The sequence below is a fragment of the Aotus nancymaae genome, unplaced genomic scaffold, assembly GCF_030222135.1.
Source record: "Aotus nancymaae isolate 86718 unplaced genomic scaffold, 86718_ANA_hifiasm-v0.15.2.pri h1tg000049l, whole genome shotgun sequence".
NCBI lineage: Eukaryota > Metazoa > Chordata > Mammalia > Primates > Aotidae > Aotus > Aotus nancymaae.
This window is the reverse complement of record NW_026988463.1, coordinates 13680116-13705449: the sequence shown is the minus strand read 5'-3', so window position 1 is coordinate 13705449 and position 25334 is coordinate 13680116. Positions and strand designations below refer to the sequence as shown.

At 45.3% G+C, this 25334-nt stretch overlaps 1 protein-coding gene across 2 annotated transcripts in view; it reads right to left on the bottom strand.

Annotated features, from left to right (window-relative positions):
* The window catches only part of CPPED1 (calcineurin like phosphoesterase domain containing 1), a 142723-nt gene extending 140508 nt beyond the window's left edge, over positions 1–2215 (bottom strand). For both annotated transcript variants that reach the window (XM_012453212.3, XM_012453213.3), the window contains exon 1: positions 2105–2215. In XM_012453212.3, the coding sequence (XP_012308635.1) occupies positions 2105–2174 (70 nt within the window). In that variant the 5' untranslated portion in view covers positions 2175–2215. The remainder of the gene's footprint in view (positions 1–2104) is intronic.
* Between the last annotated feature and the right edge of the window lie 23119 nt (positions 2216–25334).

The following is a 25334-nucleotide window of genomic DNA, read 5'->3' as shown; positions in this document are numbered from 1 at the left end:
GGGAGGAAGACAGCCAGGCCAGGAAACCCCACAGGGAGTAAACTGCAAGAATAAATACAGCTGCCTTTTGCTTCTCTCGCTGCTCTGATTTCTGCTCAGGATCCCCACTGGCTGAACCCCCAAAACAACCAAAAGGCAAGGAGCCCACTGATGTAGGTTATGGAGGGCAACCCCCTGGAGCATGATGGGGAAGGGAGAGAGGTTTGGAGAGGCGAATATATTCAGCACATCCATCAACAGAATCATAAAATATATAATCATCCAGTGGAACGTTGCCCAGCAAAAGAGCAAAAACTTCATGTTGGTTAAAAAAGACAAGTTGCATTAAATTACAGTCGTCCCTAGATATCCTCAAGGGATTGCTTCCAGGACCCCCAGGGATACCAAAACCCATGAATGCTCAAGTCCCTTACATAAAATGGCACAGTATCTGCATATGACCTACACATATCCTCCCAAATACTTTAAATCATCTCTAGGTTACTTATAATACTTAATACAACATAAATGCTTATAGTTATAATGTATTAGTTTTTAAATGTGTATCATTTTTATTGCCATATTGTTACTTTTTATTGTTTTTTTCCCCAAATATTTTCAGTCTTCAGTTGGGTGAATCTGCCGATGCACAACTGGTAGATACAGAAGGCCAAATGTACATAAGGAATGGCACTACAGCTGATTGTACTTTCTCAAATCCACCACGGCTGTATGGCTCCCACATGTCTTCCTGACCTTGCCACTCCTCCACCAAGAGTTGCAAAGAAGGAAAATAAGGTTTGGCTGGGCGGGTGCCTCACACCTGTAATCCCAACACTTTGGGAGACCCAGGCAGATAGATCACCTAAGGTCAGGAGGTCGAGACCAGCCTGTCCAACATGGCGAAACCTCATCTCTACTAAAAATACAAAAATTAGCCAGGCATGGTGGTGCGTGCCTATAGTCCCAGCTACTCCGAAGGCTGAGGCAGGAGAATCGCTTGAACCCGGGAAGGCAGTGAGCCGAGATCACACCACTGCACTCCAGCCTGGGCTACAGAGCAAGGCTCTGCCACAAATAAATAAATAAATAAATAAACAAATAAGGTTTCACCATAGAATTACAGGAGAAACCTACTTCAGGCAAGGTAAAGTCTCTGAGGAAGTGAATGAACTTTACAATGAGGCCAACAACCCTGCTAAAGCAGCAGAAAAGAGCAAGCGCCAAGACCCTCAGGGAAAGAAAAGCCTTGGCCTTTTTAAATGCAATTCAAACAACAAACCTGTTTCAGAATTGGGCAAGGGAGAGAATGACAAGCCTGAAGCAAGGTGGACACAAGCCCAGATCATGTAGGGCATTTAGGGTGACTTTGCTGGTGACCACCCTGAGGGTATAAAGCGGTGAGAGCCTGGGAGACAATCCGGCTCTAGGCAGCAAAAAGCCACAGAGAGGAATCAGGGAACCAGAAACAAACTTCCCTCTCAACTTAGCACCTAGCATGCGTCTGACACTAATCTAAATAATGTAAATTATTTAATTATTAGATAATCTAAATTCAAAATCCAAGCACTTTACCAGGACTCCTGACTGCCCTCCCTCTCTACTGTTCTGATGGGACACTGTTACCATTTCGGTGAATGACTTATAGTAAATGACCGTAATTATGGAGTATAGAATACATAACGGTGAACAACCTTAATAAAACTGACCGCCTCTAACATGCACCGAGCGCTTATCCAATAACATCCACAAATATTCCCGATTTACAGATGTGGAAGCTGAGGCCAAGATGCTGAGGATGGCAGGGGACTGGGAAACCAGGTCTCGCTGCAGAGCCCAAGCTATCATTAACTACGCTTTGCTGCCTTCCTCTTACTTCCCTTCTCTGGGGGAAGTCATATCAAGGCCAGTGAGGCTCCTAGACTAGACCACTCTGTCGGACTCGCCTCTCAATTGCACGCCTGGAATCCCTAAGAGCAGGCGTTGATGCAGCTATGGCGGCCCCCAGACCCCGGTGCAGCCCCGGATGGTGTCCGACTGACGGCGCGCACACGTGAACAAAAGGTTCCCCCGGCGGAAGGTTCTGCAGCCCAGAGTCCCCTCCCCGGGTGAGGGCGGGCAGTACCTGCGGGAAACGCGTCCAGGGTCCTGCTCCGGGCTCTGTGGAAAACACCCCCGGCCTGGGCAGTCGACATGGCGATCAACTTTCCGGCCTTCACTCACAACACTGCGTGGGTGGGAGTAAGGATTTGCGCGACTTCACACAGGCCAACCGCTAGACCTGCCCCGCTTTGGGCAGCGCCCTTTGCTCTCGGGGCGGGACCGGAGAGGGACCGGGTGGGGCCTGCCGCTCGGGGTGCCGCTAGTGCTGCCTGGGCGGGGCGGAGGCGCGAGCGGCCCCTCAGGGATCGACCTGCGCGCCTGGCGAGTGGAGACTAGGGTCTAGGGCACGCGTGGGCGGGGGTAAGGATTTGGGGTCAGTCCTTCCTTAAAGGCAGAGTTACTAGATTTAACAAGTAAAACTGCAGGACTCCCAGTTAAATTCGAATTTCAGATTTTTTCAAAAAAAAGATTGACTTAGTATATGTCCCATGCAATATTTGGGAGCTACTTATGTTATTATTTTGAACTGGGCGTCCTAATTTTTTTTAATTTTTCTCTTTTTGCAGGTGTGAATGGAAGCGTCCTGATTTTTTTTTAATCTGACAACTCTACCATATGGTCAGAAGGAGCCGCTGGGGTGGCTCACCGCCTGTAACGCCAGCTCTATGGGAGGCCGAGGAGGAAGGCTCGTTTGAGTCCAGGTGTGGGAGACCAGCCTGAGCAACACGGCGAGAGACCTTGTCTCTACAAAAAATAAAAAAAGATGAGAAGGTGCCTTACGTATTATAGATTGCAGTGGATGTCCTGGAGGACTGTCTCAGCTTGAACTTCCAGTGGCTGCCACCATCTTTCTATTATTATCTTTGCTTGGCTATGCACTAGGCAGGGCGCTAAGCACTTTGCATGCCCCTAACTGAATCCCCACTACAGCCCTAGGAGGTGGTGCTGTTATTAGCTGCGTAGGTCGTTTGGGGAAACTGACTCTCAGAGAGATGAAGGGACTTGCACAGGGTGACACACATCTACAGTGGTGGTAAAGCTTCAGGTAACCAAATTAGGATATCTTCAGCTCAAGAGCCATTGCACTGAACTACTCAGCTAGCATTTGTCCAAAGTTGAAAATATAAATTCCAGAATGGACCCATTGAATCCAAATCTCTATGAAAATGATCTGTGTTTTGTTGTTTTGTTTTGTTTTGTTGAGACAGGGTCTTGCTCTGGTTGCCTAGGCTGGAGTGCAGTGGCACTATCTCTGCATTCTTGGTCTCCTGGGCTCAGCTGATTCTCCCACCTCAGCCTCCCAAGTGGCTAACACTACTGGCGTGCACCACCACGCCCGGTTAATATTTTGTATTTTTAGTAGAGACGAGTTTCACTGTGTTGCTCAGGCTGCTCTGGAACTCCTGAGCTGAAGCAATCTGCCCACCTGGGCCTCCCAGAGTGCTAGGATTACAGGCATGAGCCACTGTGCCTGGCCTGAAAGTGATCTGTTTTTAACAAGCACTGCAGGGGAGCTCTTATGATCTTACAAATTTGGAAAATTCTTTTCTAAACTAGCTGCCTACATTCAAAGCACTGTTTGAGTAGCTAATATGGCAACAACTACCATTCTCTAATCCTTGACAAGAGTCACCCATGAATCATAGTGGTTAAGAGTATAAATGCCTATGAGTCCTTGAGTCAGTCAGCTTGGGTTCATCCTGGTTCTGCCCACTTGCTGGTTGTATGCTCTTGAAAATTGCATAGCTTCTCTATGCCTCAGTTTCCCTATCTGAAATGGGAACAATAGTAGCATCTAGGTCATAGAGTTGCTGAGAGTCTTAAATAAGTTCATGTATCAAAGTGCTTAGAATAATAGTTCTGATAACTATTATGTTATTATTTTGAACTGGGCGTCCTAATTTTTGGTAGGTAGGTACTCAGTGAATATTAGCCATTGTTATTATTAATTACGATATCCCTATTCCCTTAATATGGCCTGGCCCAGAGGAAGAGTGCCAAGAAATGTGAAGGAGGCTGGGCGTGGTGGCTCACACCTGTAATCCCGCACTTTGGGAGGCCAAGGCAGGCAGATCACTGGGTCAAGAGATCAAGACCATCCTGGCCAACGTGATGAAACCCCATCTCTACTAAAAATACAAAAATTAGCCAGGCATGGTGGTGTGTGCCTGTAGTCCCAGCTACTCAGGAGGCTGAGGCAGGAGAATCACTTGAACCTGGGAGGTGGAGGTTGCAGTGAGCTGAGATTGCACCACTGCACTGCAGCCTGGCAACAGAGCAAGACTCTGTCTCAAAAAAAAAAAAAAAAAAAAAAAAGAAAAGAAAAAAAAAATGTGAAAGAGAAGCTGGCACAATGGCTCATACCTGTAATCCCAGCACTTTGGGATTAGGCAGGAGGATTACTTGAGCTCAGGAGTTCGAGACCAGCCTGAGCAACAGAGTGAGAGCTCATCTCTATTATATTAAAAAAAAAAAGAAGGCCAGGCGCACTGGCTCATGCCTGTAATCCCAGGACTTTGGGAGGCCAAGGCAGGCGGATCACGAGGTCAAGAGGTCAAGAGTTCAAGACCATACTGGCCATGGTGAAACCCTGTCTTTACTAAAAATACAAAAATTGGCCGGGAGTGGTGACATGTGCTTGTGGTCCCAGCCACTTAGGAGGCTAAGGCGGAAGTATCGCTTGAATCCAGGAGGCAGAGGTGGCAGTGAGCCAAGATTACGCCACTGCACTCCAGCCTGGCGACAGAGCAAGACTCCGTCTCAAAAAAAGAAAAAGAAATGTGAAGGAGAGAATGAACGATAGAAACAAAAGTCCTAATGGTGGCCTCAAAGCCCTGCCTCTTATCCACTAGTTTTGCAGCCATACTGCCCATTCAGTTCATTAAACATGCAAATTCACTTCCCTTGCTGCATATGTAGTTCTTTCTGCTTAAAATGCCTCTTCCCCTGCTGACCTAAAGCGCATTTGAACCTGAAGGCCTGTACTTAAATAACACTTCTATGGAGAGGCCGTACCCTACTCATTTGTACACTTGGCTGATCTAAACGAGGCCTCCCTCATTCTTTGTTAAAGCACTCTGTTTTTGTCCCTCATTGCACTTTGAACAGTTGATAATTGTATTTTTGGAGGTGTAATTATTTATTAAATGTTGACTTTCCCAACTCTCATATAAGGTCTTATAAAGGTTGGTTACCTTTTTAAAAAATGTATTGTTTTGGCTGGGCACTGTAGCTCACACCTGTAACCCCAGCACTTCAGGAAGCCAAGGCAGGCAGATTATTTGAGGTCAGGAGACCAAGACCAGCCTGGCCAACATAGTGAAATCCTGTCTTTCCTGAAAATATAAAAATTAGTCAGGCATTGGTGCACGCCTGTAATTCCAGCTACTTGGGAGGCTGAGACAGGATAATCACCTGAACCTGGGAGGCAGAGGTTGCAGTGAGCCAAGATTGTGCCGCTGCATTCTACCCTGGGTGACAAAGTAAGAGTCCGTCTCAAAAAAATTATTATCTTTTTTTATAGAGATGGTGTCTCACTATGTTACCCAGCCTGGTCTTGAACTCAAGTGATCTTCCTGCCTCAGCTTCCCAAAGTGTTAGGATTACAGGCATGAGCCACCACGCCCAGCCAAGGGTGGTTACCTTGACTGTCTAGCTCACCAAGCAGTATACCTGAGGCATAGACACTAAAAGGTTGTTGCATTAATAAATGGATTATGAATATCTTGACAAGATAACCCTATTCCAAACCTCAGCAGCAGCTGAGAATAGCTCTATTGGCCGATCTGGAGCAACTTCAAAACTGCACCAGTGCATTGCATGATAGCAATAGCTGCAATTGTGAAAGGAAAATAAATACTGGGACCCTAAAATGACTAAGCCAAAGGAAAAGGTCAATCTGGGAACTGCTTAGGGCAAATCTGCCTCCCATTTTTTTTTTTTTTTTTTTTTTTTGAGATGGAGTCTCGCTCCCTCTGTCACCCAGGCTGGAGTGCAGTAGTGCAGTCTTGGCTCACTGCAACCTTTGCCTCCTGGGTTCAAGTGATTCTCCTGTCTCAACCTCCCCAGTAGTTGTGATTACAGGCATACGCCACCGTGCCCATATAATGTTTTGTATTTTTAGTAAAGACAGGATTTCTCCATGTTGACCAGGCTGATCTCGAACAACCGACCTCTGGTGATCTGCCTGCCTTGGCCTCCCAAAGTGCTAGGATTACAGGTGTGAGCCACTGCAGCCGGCCACCTGCCTCCCATTTTATTCCTAAAAAAGTTAGCTACCAAGGCTGGGTGCAGTGGCTCACACCTGTTATCCCAGCACTTTGGGAGGCAGATGCAGGCAGATCACTTGAACAAGGTAGCATGTGCCTATAATTCCAGCTACTTGGGAGGCTGAGGCAGAAGAATCACCTGAACTCAGGAGGCTGAGGTTGCAGTGAGCCAAGATTGCGCCACTGCGCTCCAGACTAAACAACAGAGCAAGAACCTGTCTCAAAAAAAAAAAATTGGTTCTGACCATGAGACACTCCTGGAGTCTCTGTGAATCTGCTGTGATTCTGGGGGCTGCCTGATTCACAAATCATTCATTGCTCAATTAAACTACTTTGAATTTAATTTGGCTAAAGTTTTTTGTGTTTTTTTTTTTGAGACGGAGTTTCGCTCTTGTTACCCAGGCTGGAGTGCAATGGCGCGATCTCGGCTCACCTCAACCTCCGCCTCCTGGGTTCAGGCAATTCTCCTGCCTCAGCCTCCTGAGTAGCTGGGATTACAGGCACGCGCCACTATGCCCAGCTAATTTTTTGTATTAGTAGAGACGGGGTTTCACCATGTTGACCAGGATGGTCTCGATCTCTTGACCTCGTGATCCATCCGCCTCGGCCTCCCAAAGTGCTGGGATTACAGGCTTGAGCCACCGCGCCCGGCAAATTTGGCTAAAGTTTTAATCACACAACTAAATTCTGTCATCACTGAGTTACAGGAACCTCTTAGCCTCATGTCTGCCTCCTCCTTCCCCTCATCACTACAGGGGTCAGTGGTTCCCACCTCCTCTGACTGTACTCTTTTAGCTCATACACACTTCTTTTCACTTGTCTGCTTGTGACCACCTGACAGTTTCTTCCGGCCCGCTGCACAAACGCAATTCATGGATACCATGGCATTGCAGTAAAGAAAGAGTTTAATTGACAGGCTGACCATGCCACACAGGCGATGGAGTTATTACTTAAATCAATCTCTCTGAGAGTTTGGGGACTAGGATTGTTCAAAGGTAGTTTGGAGGAAGGGCTGGAGTTGGCTAGGTAATGGGTGCTCGCTGCTGATTGTTTATGGCTGTAATCACAGGGGTCTGGGAAATGGTCCTCTTGCAGGCTGAGTTGCTTCTGGGTGGAGCCTCAGGAGCAGCTGGTGGGTCCACGTGGAGCCATGCATCCTCAGCCATGCAAAAAACTTGAAAAGATATCTTAAAAGGCCAATCTTGGCCAGGTGCGGTGGCACACGCCTGTAATCCCAGCACTTTGGAAGGCCGAGGCGGGCAGATCATGAGGTCAAGAGAATGAGACCATCCTGATGAACATAGTGAAACCTGGTCTCCACTAAAATACAAAAATTAGCTGGGCATGGTGGCACGCGCCTGTAGTCCCAACTACTTGGGAGGCTGAGGCAGGAGTATTGCTTGAATCCAGGAGGCAGAGGTTGCAGTGAGCCGAGATCATACCACTGCACTCTAGCCTGGCGCCTGGAGACAGAACAAGACTCTGTCTCAAAAAAAACAAAAAGTCAACTTTAGCTTCTGCAATTGTGATGTTATCTGCAGAAGTAATTGGAGAAATGCATATCATGCTACCTCCAGAATATGGCTGGCAGTCATTTATGTCTATACTTTAGCACAATTCAGCCCCTCCCTTCCTCCTAGCCTGGTGGTCTCACATTAGCTTTTACAAAGGTGGTTGAATTTGGGGGAAGGGCTATTATCATTTCAGCTATAAATTAAATGTGTCCCAAAGTTAGCTTGTCCTAAGTCCAGGAATAAATAAGGGCAACTTGAAGGCCAAAGACAAGATAGGGGTTGGCCAGGTCAGATCTCTTTCAGTGCCATAATTTTCTCACTGTTACAAGTTTGGCAAAGGCGGTTTCATTCCTGGAGGCTGAGAGGAGGCACACAGGCAACATGAGAAGTGTATATTCCTTGAATACAGTGTATACTCTTTGGGTGCACCCAAATCTCAGAAATCACCGCTAAAGAACCTACTCATTCTGGGTGTGGCGGCTGTAATCCCAGTACTTTGGGAAGCTGAGATGGGTTAAATACCTGAGGTCAGGAGTTTAAGATCAGCCTGGCCAACATGGTGAAACTCTGTCTCTACTAAAAATACAAAAATTAGCCAGGTATGGTGGCAGGTGCCTGTAATCCCAGCTACTTGGGAGGCTGAAGCAGGAGAATTGCTTGAACCTGGGAGGTGCTGGTTGCAGTGAGCTGAGATCACACCATTGCACTCCAGCCTGGGTGACAGAACAAGGCTCCATCTCAAAAACAAAACACCAAAAAACTTATTCACATAATCAAATACCACCTGTTCCCCAAAAACCTACTGGAATAAAAAATAAATTTAAAAAATAATTTTTTTTTTAGTGAGAAGAGCATATTTCTGAGCATCAGGCAGACCTGTTCAGTCTGTCTCGCAGCTGTGTGACTTTAAACCAATTAATCTCTGACCTTTCCCTTCTTAATCTAAAATGAGATAATCAGGCTGGGCGGGGTGGCTCATGCCTGTAATCCCAGCCCTTAGAGAGGCTGAGGAGGGTGGATCACCTGAGGTCAGGAGTTGGAGACTAGCCTGGCCAACATGGTAAAAACCCATCCCTACTAAAAATGCAAAAATTAGCCAGGCATGGTGGTGGGCACCTGTAATACCAGCTACTTGGGGGGATGTGGCAGGAGAATCACTTGAACCTGGAAGGCAGAGGTTGCAGTGAGCTGAGACCATACCATTGCACTCCAGCCTGGGTGACAGAGCGAGACTCCTTATCAAAAAATAAATAAATAAATAAATAAATAAATAAATAAATAAATAAAATAAAAAGCGCCAATCTTGTATGGTTTTTGTGAGAATTAAATAAGATGCTATGCAGAATTTCTGGAACATGTAAAGGGTTTGATACATTTTTCTGTGGGTGATATTGTTAGCACGGTTGTAATTATTGTTACAATATCCTTCAATTGATCCTTTTGTAGGCAAATTCTATTCCTTTTTCAGGATTCTATTCAAGTATCACCTCTCATATGAGTCAGGCGTTGTTTCATTGCAAATTATACAATATCAGTTCAAAATAACATAATCAGAGAAAGGATTAATTGGCATATATAAATTAAAACCCTGTTGCAGTTTGGTGAGGTTTGATCCAGGTGTCCATATGATGTTGTAAGAATCCAACTTCTCTCCATTTACCCTCTTGAAACTACCATTGCAAAGTTACAACCAGAAAAACTATTACAGTGAAAGAGATTGGGTCTAACTGACTCCATCTTCTTTCTAACCTTCAAGTTGTCCTGGTTTGCTCCTGGGCTTAGGCTGAACTAACTTTGGGAGGAACTTAGTTTATAGTTTAACTTTGAAGCAGCGATGACAACAGTCCTCTCCCAAAACAACCCCCTTCCTGCCTGGGGACTAGACTGCCTTTATTGGACTAACAAATTAGCCGCAAGATTAGAAATTATACTTTAGGGCTGGGCACAGTGGCTCACGCCTGTAATCCCAGCACTTTGGGAGGCCGAGGTGAGCACATCACCTGAGTTGGGGAGTTTGAGACCAGCTTGACCAACATGGAGAAACCCCATCTCTACTAAAAATACAAAATTAGGCGGATGTGGTGGTGCATGCCTATAATCCCAGGTACTCAGGAGGCTGAGGCAAGAGAATCACTTGAACCCTGGAGGCTGAGGTTGCAGTGAGCTGAGATTGCACCATTGCACTCCAGCCTGGGCAACAGAGCATCTCCATCTCAAAAGAAAAAATAAAATTATGGTTTAGGAGTCATCCATTTGGAGGCTGGAAGATTCTAAACCTCTCCAGATATCTCCTGGGGATAACATCACTATTGTGAAACCTAAGATCAGTGGTTAAGATATTTTGCAGACCCTACACTTGATGGATAAACTGACACCCCCCAGATCAATAGACTGGCTCATCTGGTCTTTTTTTTGAGACTGAGTTTTGCTCTTGTTGCCCAGGCTGCAGTGCAATGGCGCTGCCTCAGCTCACTATAAACTCCACTTCCTGGGTTCAAGCAATTATCCTGCCTCAGGCTCCTGAGTACCTGGGATTACAGTCAGGCGCCACCACATCTGGCTAATTTTGTATTTTTAGTAGAGACATGGTTTCACCATGTTGATTAGGCTGGTCTCAAACTCCTGACCTCAGGTGATCCACCTGCCTTGGCCTTCTAAAGTGCTGGGAGTATAGGCGTGAGCCACCATGCCCAGCCATCTTGCCAGAGGTGTCTGAACCAGAGCGACTCCGTCTTGAACAGCAGATGGGTGAAATAAGGCTGAGATCTGCTGTGCTACATTCCCAGGAGGTTACACATTCTATGTCACAGGATGGACCTTGGGAGGGTAGCACAAGCTATAGTCATAAAGACTTTGCTGGGCTGGGCTTTATATATGATTACAGTGGCTCCTGCCTGTAATCCCAGCACTTTAGGAGGCCGAGGTGGACGGATCACCTGAGGTGAGGAGTTTGAGATCAGCCTGGCCAACATGGAGAAACCCCATCTCTACAAAAAATACAACAATTAGCCTGGTATGGTGGCAGGCGCCTGTAGTCCCAGCTACTTGGGAGGCTGAGGCAGAAGAAGGATTTGAACCTGAGAGGTGGAGGTTGCAGTGAGCCGAGATTGCACCACTGCACTCCAGCCTAGGTGACAGAGTGAGACTCCACCTCAAAAAAAAAAAAAGAAAAAAAAAAAGACCTTGCTGATAAAATAGGCTGCAGTAAAGAAGCCAGCCAAAACCAAGATGGCAATGAGAGCAACCTCTGGTTATCCTCGCTGCTCATTATACACTAATTATTGTGCATTAGCATGCTAAGAGACACTCTCACCGGCAGCCCTCAGGGCTGCTCTGCCTATAGAGGACCCCTTCTTTTATTCCCTTACTTTCTTAATAAACTTGCTTTCACTTTACTCTATGGACTTGCCCCAAATTCTTCCTTGTGCAAGATCCAAGAGTCCTCTCTTGGCATCTGGATGGAGACCCCTTTCCAGTAGCATCTTATGGCCCCCACCCAGGAACTGACTTGGCACCAAGAGGACGACTTCCCTATGATTTCATTTCCGACCGAACCAATTTGCACTCCCAACTCGCTGGCCCACTAACCACCAAGTTATCCTTGAAAAACCTGATCCCCAAATTTTCACAAGGAGACTGATTTGAATAATAATAAAACTCTGGTCTCCCATACAGCCAGCTCTGAGTGAATTAAACTTTATTGCAATTCCCATGTTTTGATAAATTGGCTCTGTCCAGCCAGCAGACAAGGAGAACTTGTTGGGCACTTACACCTTCTGCCTTTTATAATTTTGGCTTTATCTTCACTCTCCACAGAGAAGACTTCTTCCCAATCACTTGGAAGCTCCAGGCTCCCCCTTCATGTGAGCAGAATGGCTACAGCAGTTCTAGAACACATTCTCACCAGACACCACCCAGGGAGGTGAGGAAGGAAGTGTCTTTTTTTCTCTGAAGTCCCTAGCAAACATCCCCTTGCATCACAGCAATGCCAGTTTAAAACCTAAAACCAAGGTCAGAAGGAGAGACAGCATGTTTAAATTGGCTATAGTCATAAGACCCACCCTGGAGAAGGCATGGTATTCATTTCACCCAAGTTACATGCCTAAGAATGGGGAGCACAGGCTGGGCACAGTGACCCATGCCTGTAATCCCAGCACTTTGGGAGGCTGAGGCAGCGGATCACCTGAGGTCAAGAGTTCGAGACCAGCCTAACCAACATGGAAAAACCCCGTCTCTACAAAAAATACAAAATTAGCCAGGTGTGGTAGCACATGCCTGTAATCCCAGCTGTTCAGGAGGGTGAGGCAGGAGAATCACTTGAACCTGGGAGGTGGAGGTTGCAGTGAGCCGAGATCACGCCATTGCACTGTGGCCTGGGCAACAAGAGCAAAACTCTGTCTCAAAAAAAAAGAACAGGGAGCACAATTCTCTTAAAATGAAATCTTGACGCCATTGCCCTGAGAAAGGAAGAACAACCAATTTCTAAAAAGAGCCAATGGATAATCCACTATATTCCCCATGTAGGAGTGAGTATTGAAGTCGGGGTGCAGGAGTCACAAAGGCCAGTGACTGACATCCCCGCTCCCCACCCTTTAAAAACACTGCCCTTTTTCTTCCCTCCCACCTCTTATAACAGCTATACTTGTAAAAAGCCCTAATCTAAATGTACTGTTATTTAGGGTCCCAGATATATGATTAAGAACTTTAGTTGCTGTACTGAGCTGTAGAATAGCCTCACTCCTTGAAGCAGGCAGAACAATTTGTCCTAACACTCAAAGGCCCTAGGCTGCTGAGCTTTTATAGTTCTTCTGTCTACTTTTTATAGATTTCCGTCTCCTTGCTCCCAGCCTGTGAGCCATCACTCTGCTTTCTGTTGCGTTTCTTCCAGGTCCTGTCTATCTCTTTCCCTTGTCTCTCATCTGCCCCAGTTTGTGAAGCTAGATGACAAAGCTTGTTAAGACTATGAGCTAGGTTGGTTTATGGATTGGAGCCAGTAGGCTTGGCATAAAAGCCTAAGGCCTCATTTAGAGAGAAGCGCTTGGGCCTTACAGTCATTCCTGGTAAGGCTGTGTGACGGCTAATTTTATGGGTCAACTTGGCTGGACCACAATGCTCAGATATTTGGTCAAACATTCTGAACGTTGCTGTTGTTACTGGTGGAGGGCGTCCAGATTCTTGGCATCTTGAACAAAGAATTGGACAAAATGCACAAACAAAGCAAGGAAAGAATCAAGCAACAAAAGCAGAGACTTATAGAAAATGAAAGTACACTCCACAGGGTGGGAGCGGGCCTGAGCATAGGGACTCAAGAGCTCAGTTACAGAATATTCTGGGGTTTAAATACCCTTTAGAGGTTTCCATTGGTTACTTTGTATATGCCCTTCGTAAATAAAAAGGTAAAGTTACAAAATTACTTACTTGGCACACACCCTACATAAATGAAGATGCGGTAAAGTTATAGAGTTTACTGGGTATATGGTATATGTGCCATGTAAATGAAGAGGATATTTCCTGTTATAGCTGAAGTGTTTCCATTTGATTTAGTTCTAGGAAGATTCCCTGCCTCCAGGCCATCTTTTCCTGTCTCACCATGGGAGTGTTTTTTTTTTTTTTTTTTGAGAGGGAGTCTTGCTCTGTTGCCTAGGCTGGAGTCCAATAGTGCAATCTCAGCCCACTGCAACCTCTGCCCCCTGGGTTCAAGTGATTCTCCTGCCTCAGCCTCCTGAGTAGCTGGGATTACAGGTGCGTGCCACCATGCCTGGGTAATTTTTGTATTTTCAATAGAGGCGGGTTTCATCGTGTTGGCCAGGCTGGTCTCAAACTCCCGATCTCAGGTGATCCGCCCGCCTCCGCCTCCCAGCAGACCCCGCTTTGGACTTAAACTGGAACAGCAGCTCTTCCTGGTCCCAAGCCTTATGGCCCACCCTGCAGATTTTGGACTTGCCAGCCTTTCTCTCTAGATAATCTGTATGCAGTTATGCATCACTTAATGACAGGGATACATTCTGAGAAATGTGTCATTAGGTGATTTCAGCACTGTGTGAACATCATAGAGTGTGCTTACACAAACTTAGATGACGTTGCCCACTACGCACCTAGGTTGTGTGGTATGTATAGCCTATGGCTCCCAGGCTACACACCTGCCCAGCATGTTTCTGTACTGAATACCGTAGGCAGCTGTAACACAATGATAAGCATTTGTGTATCTAAATACATCAAAACACAGAAAAGGTAAAGTAAAAATACAGTGTTACAACATATTTTTATTTTTGAGATGGAGTCTCGCTCTGTCACTCAGGCGATCTTGGCTCACTGCAGCCTCCGCCTCCCGTGTTCAAGTGATTCTCCTGCCTCAGCCTCTTGAGTAGCTGGGATTACAGGCACCTGACACCACACCTGGCTAATTTTTGTATTTTTAGTAGAGATGGGGTTTCACCACATTGACCAGGCTGGTCTTGAACTCCTAACCTTGTGATCTACCCACCTTAGCCTTCCAAAGTGCTGGGATTACAGATGTGAGCTACCGCACCCGGCCACAGTGTTACAATATTATGGGACCACCATCATATGTGAGTATATGTGGTAGGTTGTTGACCAAAATACAATGCCACACATGACTATATATACTGTGAATGCAAAATAAATCTTGGGACCCCAAAATCACTAAGCCAAAGGGAAAAGTCAGGCTGAGAAGTGCATCAGGCAAACTGCCTTCCAGTTTATTCCTAAAACAAGATAGCTACAAAAATAAAAACATTACATACCTCCCTCACAATTTGCTCACAAGGAAATTCCTTGTGGACAAAGGACAGATAGAACTCAGTCATCCCACTGCTCACATGAGACAAAATGCACATCTGATTGCTTTCTTTTTGAGATGGAGTTTCGCTCTTGTTGCCCAGGCTACATTCAATGGCACAATCTCAGCTCACCGCAACCTCTGCCTCCCAGGTTCAAGAGATTCTCCTGCCTCAGTCTCCCAAGTAGCTGGGATTATAGGCACCCACCACCATGCCTGGCTAATTTTTTGTATTCTTACTAGAGATGGGGGTCTCATCCAAGACTTATTCAATCATGTTGGCCAGTCTGCTCTCAAATTTTTGACCTCATGTGATCCACCTGCCTTGGCCTCCCAAAGTGCTGAGATTACAGGCCTGAGCCACTGTGCCCGGCCAACTTTCTAATCTTCATTTTTTTCATTTGAATAATGAACCCAGCCTCCTGAAGCATTTAAATGTTTTGCAGTTATTCACTTTGGGTTGTGAAATGACCTTTTCCCCCTTTTCCAACAAGAATAAGAGTATTCCTTAAAGCTCCACTTCCTGAACTCAATTGTACATTGACTGTACAACTTAAGCTCTTTGCAGAGGTATAAGCTCCCCAAGGCTTATGTATCCATTAGAATATACCAAGTGTCCAGAACAGGACCTGACACATAGAAAGCCCTTAATGAATACAAAGCCCTTAATAAAAAGCCCTTAATCAAAGTGGAATTTCCTTCTCAGTTCAACTTACTAATGTTGAGAATCCTGAGGGCAGATTTCAAATTCCATTTAGTTTCTCCATGAGCCTTGGTACTGGGTGAGTTCACAATGAATAACAGCAACAGAATTTCACATACTTCAACCCCCAACTCTTGCCTTCTTGTTTAATTTGTCATATATCCTTGCAAAAAACTGCAGTTGGTTCCTGACCCTCTCAGGATGACATTTTTGTCACTGAGGGCTCAGGGCAAAATCGAAAGCCACCGATTTTGTCGGAAAACACTGTTGATACATGCCACTCTTTCTACGTTTTCATTTCCTTTTTCCATCTTCCCCCTGCTGGGCACTGTTTGATTGAAGCCAAATCCTGTGTTTGCTAACCTCATAACTGTGCTTTGTTTTCTAGGAGGAAGAACACATGTCTGACTCTGTCAGACCTTACTGGTTTTTAATCTTCCCAAAGAACTAGTCTGGATTTTTGTATTGAGCATTTAATATTCTGGAGAAATAAGGTCTATATCCAGAGGCACTCCAAGAGCAGGATTCTGGATTTTTCTCCCTTGGGACTCTGAACATATTAGTCTCGATTAGTGGTTCCGAATCCTGGCTGTGCATTAGAATCACCTGGGGAGCTTTTGAAGCCTATTCGTTCCAGGACTTCACCCTGGGAATTTCTGATTGGATGAGTCTTGGCTGAGACCTCAGCATTGGTCTTTAAATGTCCCGGGTGATCCTGATATGAAGCTAGGGTGGAGAACTGCTTGTCCACATGGTAAAATAAGCCAAATGGCTGGGCACGGTGGCACACACCTGTAATCCCAGCACCTTGGGAAGCCAAGCAGGCAGATCACTTGAGGTCAGGAGTCCAAAATCCTCTTGGACAACATGGTGAAGCCCCATTGCTACTAAAAATACAAACAAAATTAGCTAGGCATGGCGGTGCACACTTGTAATTCCAGCTATGTGGAAGGCTACCGCAGGAGGATCACTTGAACCCAGGAGGTGGAGGTTGCAGTGAGCCTAGATTGTGCCACTGCACTCCAGCCTGGGTGACAGAGTGAGACTCCGTCTCAAAAAAAGAAAGAAAGAAAGAAAAGAATATAAAAGAAAACAAGCCAACCACCTAAGTCAAGCGAACAGCAAGGGAACGATACAGCCTATTGCTGGTGTGATGAGACAAAAACACTGCGGAGTCACTGGGCACTGGGATGTGTACCCTTTAATACAGAGTCTTATTTGAGCTTCACCAAAGTCTTGATATTTTATGCATAGGATTGAATGATTGAATAATGTCTTCACAAAGTTCATGTCCATCCAAAACCTGTGCATATGATCTTAACTGTAAATCAGATCTTGGTAGATGTAGTCAAGTTAATACTCATACTGGATTACAGTGGGCCTTAAAGCCAATGACTGATATCTTTAAATTTTTATGTTTTCTTTGAGATGGAGTTTCACTCTTGTTGCCCAGGCTGGAGTGCAGTGACACAATCTAGGCTCACTGCAACCTCTACATCCCAGTTTCAAGCAATTCTGCCTCAGCCTCCCGAGTAGCTGGGATTACAGGCACGTGCCACCATGCCTGGCTATTTTTTTTTTCTTCTTTTTAGTAGAGATAGGGTTTTGCCATGTTAGCCAGGCTTGTCTCAAACTCCTGATCTCAAGTGATCTGCCCATCTCGGACTCTCAAAGTACTGGGATTACAGGCATGAGCCACCAAGCTCAGCCTAGCCTGGATTTTTATTGAGCATTTAATATTCTGGAGAAATAAAGTCTATATACCCAGAGGCACTCCCACAGCAGGATTCTGTGACTCTTAACATATTAGTGTCAATTAGTGGTTCTAAATCCTGGCTGCATACTAGAATCTCTTGGAGAACTTTTGAAGCATATTCGTCCTAAGACTTCGCCATGGGAGTTTCTGACTGTATGTCTTGTCTGGGCTGGTCTTGAACTCCTGGGCTCAAGTGATCCTCCTGCCTAGGTCTCTCAAAGTGCTGCGATTACAGGCATAAGCCACTGAGCCTGGCCTGATTTTTTTTTGAGATGGAGTCTTACTCTGACACCCAGGCTGGAGTGCAGTGGTACGATCTGTGCTCACTGCAACCTCAGCCTCCCAGGTTCAAGTGATTCTCCTGCTTCAGCCTCCTGAGTAGCTGGGACTACATGTGCGTGCCACCATGTTCAGCTAATTTTTTTTGTATATTTAGTAGAGACGGGGTTTCATCATGTTAGCCAGGATGGTCTCGATCTCCTGACCTCATGATTGCCCACCTCAGCCTCCCAAAATGCTGAGATTATAGGCGTGAGCCACTGTGCCCGGTGGCCTGATGTCTTTTAAGAAGAGAAGAGGACAAACAGAGAAAGCAACGTGAAGACACCCACAGAGATTAGAGTGTGTGGCTAGGGTGCATCTACAAGACAAGGAATACCAAGGATTGCCAGAAAACACCGGAAGCTAGGGCCCAGCATGGCAGCTCATTCCTGTAATCCCAGCACTTTAGGTGGCTGAGGTGAGAGAACTGCTTGAGCTGAGGACTTTGAGTCCAGCGTCGGCAACATAACAAGAATCTGTCTCTACAAAAAAAAAATTAAAAAATTACCTAAGTGTGGTCCTGTGCACTTGTCGTCCTAGCTACTCAGGAGGCTGAGGCGGTGGAATTGTTTGAGCTCAGGAGGCAGAGGTTGCAGTGAGATGAGATCGCACCACTGCGAGCCAGACCATTAAAAAACCAAACAAAACAAAACTCCAGAAACTAGGAAGAGGGAAGGCAAGGAAGGATTCTTCACTGGAGCCTTTAGAGGAAGCATGGTGCCGCCAACACCTTGATCGCAGATTCTTGGCCTCCAGATACGAAAGAGAGTCTATTTTTGCTGTTTCAAGTCACCCAGTTTGTGCTACTGTGTTATGGAAGCCTTGGGAAACTATTACAGGTTGTTATTGTTGCCATTTGATGGATGAAAAATCTGAGGCAGTATGAAGGATGCCAAGAAGTTAGATGTGGGCCCCACTGCTGGAATCTACACCAGGGCTGTGGGAAGGCATCACATGTGGATTGAGAGCTTGGAGACCACAGACCTGGGTAGCATCTCAGCCCCACCACTGTCCATATAACCTTGAACAAGTCCCCTGGTCTTTCTCAACCACACTGTCTTCATCTTCAAAATGAAATACATCATAGAATTTTGGGGAAAATGAAATAAGACACTGCAGGTAAACACAATGAACTTGCACGTGGTTAGCTCTCAAAAAGGATACCTGGGCTGGGTGCGGTGGCTCTTGCCTGCAATCCCAGCACTTTGGGAGGCCAAGGCAGGCAGATCACTTGAGGTCAGGAGTTTGAGACCAGCCTGGCCAACATGGTGAAACCCTGTCTCAATGAAAAATACAAAAATTAGCCAGGCTTGGTGGCACGTGCCTGTAATCCCAGCTGCTAGGGAGGCTGAGGCAGGAGAATAGCTTGAACCCTGAAGGGGGAGATTGCAGGGAGCTGCACTGCAGCCTGGGCAACAGAGCGAGATCCTGTCTCAAAAAAAAAGTACTTTATTATTATTATTGGCATTAAATGATATTAAATATTAATGTACATTGATAATTTATTAAATTAATTAAAATAATTCATTTAATTTATATTATATGTTAAATACATTATTTCATTGGTATTAAATAGATGAAACTGGCCAGGATGCTTTAAAGAGGAGGAATCAGAATTTACTTCTGATCTTGTGCTACAGCTTCATCCCCTTAATATGGTCCAATTGTGATCTTTGGTCAATAGTCAACTGATGGAAAGGGAGGAGGGTCTTGAGCGCCCCCTCGAGGTCAGTGTGGGTAACAAACTGTGTGAAGAGGGAAGGGAAGAGAATATATCCCTGGGGTTAATGAGGCCGGATGGTGGGGAACCTTGAATACTAGTGTATTAGTCCGTTCTCATGCTGCTAATAAAGACTTACCCAAGATTGGGTAATTTACAAATGAAAGAGGTTTAATGGGCTCACAGTTCCACATGGCTGGAAGGCCTCAGAAGCATGGCAGAAGGCAAAGGAAGAGCAAAGGGACTTCTTCCATGGCTACGGTCAAAAGAGCATGTGCGGGGGAACTGCCCTTTATAAAACCATCAGATCTCATGAGACTTATTCACTAACACGAGAACAGTACTGTGGAAACCACGCCCATGATTCAAATATCTCCACCTGGCCCTGCCCTTGACACGTGGGGATTGTTCCAATTCAATGAGATTTGGGTAGAGACACAGCCTGGGCAATAAGAGTGAAACTCCGTCTCAAAAAAAAAAAAAAGAAAGAAAGAAAGAAAGAAAAGAAAAAGAAAAAAGAAAAACAGAGAACTGAGGACAGAGAATATTCACCCACTGCTAAAGATGGTCAAGGTTAAGAACATGAGAAGGATGAAAGGCAATAAAGGAGACAGAAAAAGAGAGTTTAGATGGAATCGTGCAGGACACAAGAGAAGTCTCAAGGAGGCTGTATTAGTCCATTTTCATGCTGCTGATAAAGACATACCTGAGACTGGGCAATTTACAAAAGAAAGAGGTTTAATGTACTTACAGTTCCACATGGCTGGAAAGGCCTTGCAATTATTGTGGAAGGTAAAAGGCATGTCTCACATGGCGGCAGACAAGAGAAGAATGAGAGAGCTTGTATAGGGAAACTCCTGTTTTTAAAACCATCAGATCTCATGAAACTTATTCACTATCACGAGAACAGCATGGGAAAGACCTGCCCCCATGATTCAGTCACCTCCCACTGGATTCCTCCCATGAAATGTGGGAAATGTGGGAGTTACAATTCAAGATTCAGGTGAGGACATAGCCAAACCATATCAGAGGCATAGATGTCAAAGAGATTTCAGGGAATCTAGGGTCAATTGAGGAACTATAGCAATGGCTGACAAACTGAGCATCTATATATGCTCATTTTAACGTTGCAGCAATCCAACAAGGGGTGTTCTGTAAATTTCCCCATTTCTCAAGCATGGGAACTGAAGCTCAGAATGTTTAAATCACTCGTCCAAAGTTACATAGAATAAAACTTTCTCATCAATTATTGGAAGTCTAGAACTAGCACAGTAAGTCACTCTCTTTCTCTCCCTTTCTTTCTTTTCTTTTCTTTTTCCTTCCTTCCTTCCTTCATTCCTTCCTCTCTCTCTTTCTCTCTCTCTTTCTCTCTTTCTTTCTTTCTGACAGGGTCTCACTCTGTTGCCCAGGCTGGAGTGCAGAGGTGTGATCTAGGCTCATTGCAACCTATGCCTCCTGGGCTCAAGCAGTCCTCCAGCCTCAGCTCTCAAGTAGCTGGGACTACAGGCATGCCACCACACCTGGCTAATTTTTGTATTTTTGTAGAGGTGAGGTTTCAGCATGTTGCCCAGGCTGGTCTTGAACTCCTGGGCTAAAGCAATCCTCCCACCTTGGCCTCCCAAAGTGTTGGGATTGCAGGTGTGAGCCACTGCAACCAGCTAGTGTTATTTTTTAGATCCCCTTAAATTTTACACACATACACATTTCTATAGACATTAAAAAGTTGGGATATATATATGTGCATATACAAACACATATGTATATATCTCAGATTGTCATCCCAAATTGTCAACAACAACAACAAAACAGGAGGGCCAAACAGAAAACAAACAATTAAAAAAAAATAAAGCAGGAAGTTTTTTATAAAAGCCCTCGGATGGGACCCTCAGTAGAACTGACCGCAGATCAGTTCCTCAGCTGTGTTTTTTTGTGAGATGACGTCTCACTCTGTCGCCCACACTGGAAAACCGTGACGCGATCTTGGCTCACTGCAACCTCTGCCTCTCGCGTTCAATCGCTTCTTGTGCCTCAGCCTCCTGATTAGCTGACACTACAGGTACCTGCCACCACGCCCGGCTAACTTTTGAATTTTTGGTAGAGACAGTTTCACCATGTTGCCCAGGCTGGTGTCGAACTTCTGACCTCAGACGACTCACCTGCCTCGCCCTCCCAAAGTGTTGGGATTACGGGTGTGAGCCACCACGCCCGGCCCTCAGCTGTGTTCCTGAGCAATGCCGGCCACTGTGTCCAGTGCTGTGACAACCCACCATCCAGTTGTGAACGTCTTTCTCAGCATGTGCAGAACAGCCACAAGCACAACACAGTATGACATTCAGCCATGCAGGTCTTGACACAGATTATTAGAGCAAAAGATATTCAAAAACAAGACAGCAAGGAGATTTGTTTTCCCGTGTTGTCCCTTATTGCCTTATTAGGAGAAGCTGTTCTGTGGAAACAGTACGTCCTGGGTCAAGTCCGTGTAAAAAATTTAATGACGCTAACACTGGCTCAAGGCTTTTAGAGTCCTAAGAACTGCAATCGTAGCTCTCCTTTCTTCATAATGGAAATAAAACCAAAATCAGGATGAGAAAGCCCAATACAATTCTGATTTTATTCTATCATTGGCACCTTAGATGCTTATATTATTGAAATATTATATATCAGATTCTTTCCATTTTTTTCTCCTTCTCCGACCCTTTTCTGCTGGTGGTCTGTTCATGTTTTGTTGGCCACCTGAGTGTTCTGACATTACAGTTAATGCAAATGGTAATGTGTGAAATTGAAGAAACGTCTCTAAGCCTCCAGGGAAGTTTTATTGCCTAATAAAAATACGGTCTCTATGAAATACTAAAGCAATAAAGAGCAAATGAGTTTTTTCTTTCCTTTTCTTTTTTTTTTTGACAGAGTCTTGCTCTGTCACCCAGGCTAGAGGACAGTAGCGCCATCATGGCTCACTGCAACCTCCGCCTCCAGGGTTCAAGTGATTCTCCTGCCTCAGCCTCCTGAGTACATGGGATTACAGGCGCCTGCCACTGCACCCGGCTAATTTTTGTATTTTTAGTAGAGACAGCGTTTCACCATCTTGGCCAGGCTGGTCTCGAACTCCTGACCTCGTGATCCACCTGCCTTGGGCTCCCAAAGTGCTGGGATTACAGGCGTGAGCAAGTGCACCTGGCCAATAAGCTGCTTTCTTTACTTAATATGTTGATGCCATATATAATTAGACCCTGTCCCTCTAAACGTGCATGATTTCAAGAAGCAGTAAGAACAAGCCATCTCTGGAACCAGGCTAAACCAGTGAGAGAAAACAGAAGGGCTGGCCATCTACGCTCAGTTCCTTTTTGCCAAATGCCGAGCGCAAGTTCTTTCTCCTTCCCTGGGGAGTTGTGAAGGGATGGAGAGGGATTAGGAATGTTACCGAGACGGAAGTTCCTATACTAGAAACATGATGGAGTGGGGAATAAGTGCATATAAAAACTAATGGATATTTTTCCCCCCTGAGCTTTTGCTACTGGCCATAAAGCTTCACGACAGTGCTTAGGGGAGTAAAATTATGCCTTTTTTTTTTTTTTTTTGGCACAAGTTCTTGCTCTGTTGCCCAGGCTGGAGAGCAATAGTGTGATTATGGCTCACTGCAGCCTTCACCTCCCAGGCTCAAATGTTCCTCCCATTTCAGCCTCCTGAGTAGCTGGGACAACAGGAATGCATCACAATGCCCAGCTAATTTTTTTTTTGTTTGTTTTTTTAGAGAGATGGAGAACAGGGCTTCACCATGTTGCCCAGGCTGGTCTTGAACTACTGAACTCAAGTGATCTACCCCCTGTGACTCCAGTGATCCACCGGCCTTGGCCTCCCAAAATGGTGGGATTACAGGCATGAGCCACCATTCCTGGTCTAAGAATGTTATTTTGTAAGCTGCATTCTTTACTTAACATGATGATGCCATAGATAATTTTACATACGAGTGTGTATGCATATGTTGATATGCCATATATATATGTGTGTGTATAAAATATTCCACAGTTTTATAGTTACACTTGGATTCTGAAGTCATTTCAGATGCTATTCTTTTAGGCAGAACTCTATCAAATTGCTGTGTTCATTGGTCAAAAATGGCCAAATACCAGCCATTTCATATGGTTCAACCTACTATCTACGAGGACAATTGCAATAAACAGCTTAAATATATTGGTGCCCGTTTTTGGAGAATTTCTTTTTTTTTTTTAAATGGAGTCTCCCTCTGTCACCCAGGCTGGAGTGCAGTGGTGTGATCTCGGCTCACTGCAAACTCAGCCTCCTGGATTCAAGCAATTCTCTGTCTCAGCCTCCCAAGTAGCTGGGATTACAGGTGCCTGTGACCACACTCCGGTGATTTTTGTATTTTTAGTAGAGACGGGTTTTCACTATGTTGGCCAGGGTGGTCTTGAACTCCTGATCTCATAATCCACCAGCCTTGGCCTCTTACAGGTGTGAGCCACTGCACCCAGCTGGAAAATGTCTTTAGGTTAAGAAATGTGATCGTAGAAATGGGATCTTTGGGCTAAACAGTTCACACATATAAAATGCTGATGGGTTTTGTCACCACACCCTTTTTACCACCAGTAGTGTAAGGGGCTCCCGAATTTCCATCACACCTGGCAAACTAATCTATAAGTTATGGGTAAACTGGTTTATTCTTTTTTTTTTTTTTTTGAGATGGAATCTTGCTCTGTTGTCCAGGCTGGAGTGTGGTGGCTTGATCTTGACTCCCTGCAACCTCTGCCTCCCAGGATCAAGAGATTCTCCTGCCTCAGCCTCTCGAATAGCTGGGACTACAGGCACCCACCACCACGTCCAGCTAATTTTTGTTTTTTTAGTAGAGATGGGGTTTCGCCATGTTGGCCAGGCTGGTCTTAAACTCCTAATCTCAGGTGATCTGCCCACCTCAGCCTCCCAAAGTGCTGGGATTACAGGAATGAGCCAGCACGCCCGGCCCTAAACCAGTTTACTCCTATGAAGGATGTATGCACTCCTCTCTCCGTGAGATCTTTCTGTGGATCTTTGTATCCTGTTGCCTCCCTTCAGGGTGATCATTCCTCTGGCATACAGACACACAGCATCCCCCCTCAATCCTCACTGCACAAGAATCAGGCAGTAGAAACTGTGAACCCAAACAGGTATCCCAGAGAGGTTCCAATCAATTTAGGAAGCTTATTCTGCCAAGGTTAAGGACATGCGTGTAACATAGCCTCAGGAGATCCTGGTGACATGTGTCCAAGGTGGTTGGGGTACAGCTTGCTTTTATATTTTTTAGCTAGACGTCAGTCAATACATGTGAGATATGTGTTGGTTCGAGCTGGAAAGGCAGGATAACTTGCGACAGGGGCTTCCAGGTTATAGGTAGAGTTACAGATTTTCTGATGGGCAGTTGCTTGAAAGAGTTAAGTTATTATCTGGATACCTGGAATCAATAGAAAGGAATATCTGGGCTATGATAATGGGTTGTGGAGACCAAAGTTTTAACATGCAGATGAAGCCTCCAGGTAGCAGGCTTTGGAGAGAATAGATTGTACATGTTTGTTACTTTCTTTTTTTTTTTTTTGAGACAGAGTCTTGCTCTGTCGCCTAGGCTGGAGTGCAGTGGTGCAATCTTGGCTCACTGCAAACTCTGCCTCCTGGGATCAAGCAATTCTCTTGCCTCACACTACTTAGTAGCTGGGACTACAGGCACCCACCACCATGCCTGGGTAATTTTTGTATTTTTCATAGAGATGGGGTTTCACAGTGTTGCCCAGGCTGCTCTTGAACTCCTCCTGGCCTCAAGTGATCTGTATGCACTGGCCTCCCAAAATGTTGGGATTATAGGCAGGAGCCACTGTGCCGGGCCTGTAAATGTTTTGTGTCAGCTTTAAGGTCTGTGTTGATGTTAATGCTGGTTGGCTTTCTCTGAATTTCAAAAGTGGGGAGAGTATAAAGAGGCATGTCCGACTCCCCGCCAGCCATGGCCTGAACTAGTCAGGTTAACTTTGGAATGCCTTGGCTAAGAGGAGGGGTCCATTCACATGGCTGTGTGTCCTTAGAATTTTATTTTTGGTTTACAAAACTGAAACTGTGCCTCCTTTTGTGACAACTATAACACTGAATTTCCTGACACGTGATTTTTTAAAAAATTGATTTATATATTTAAAACTC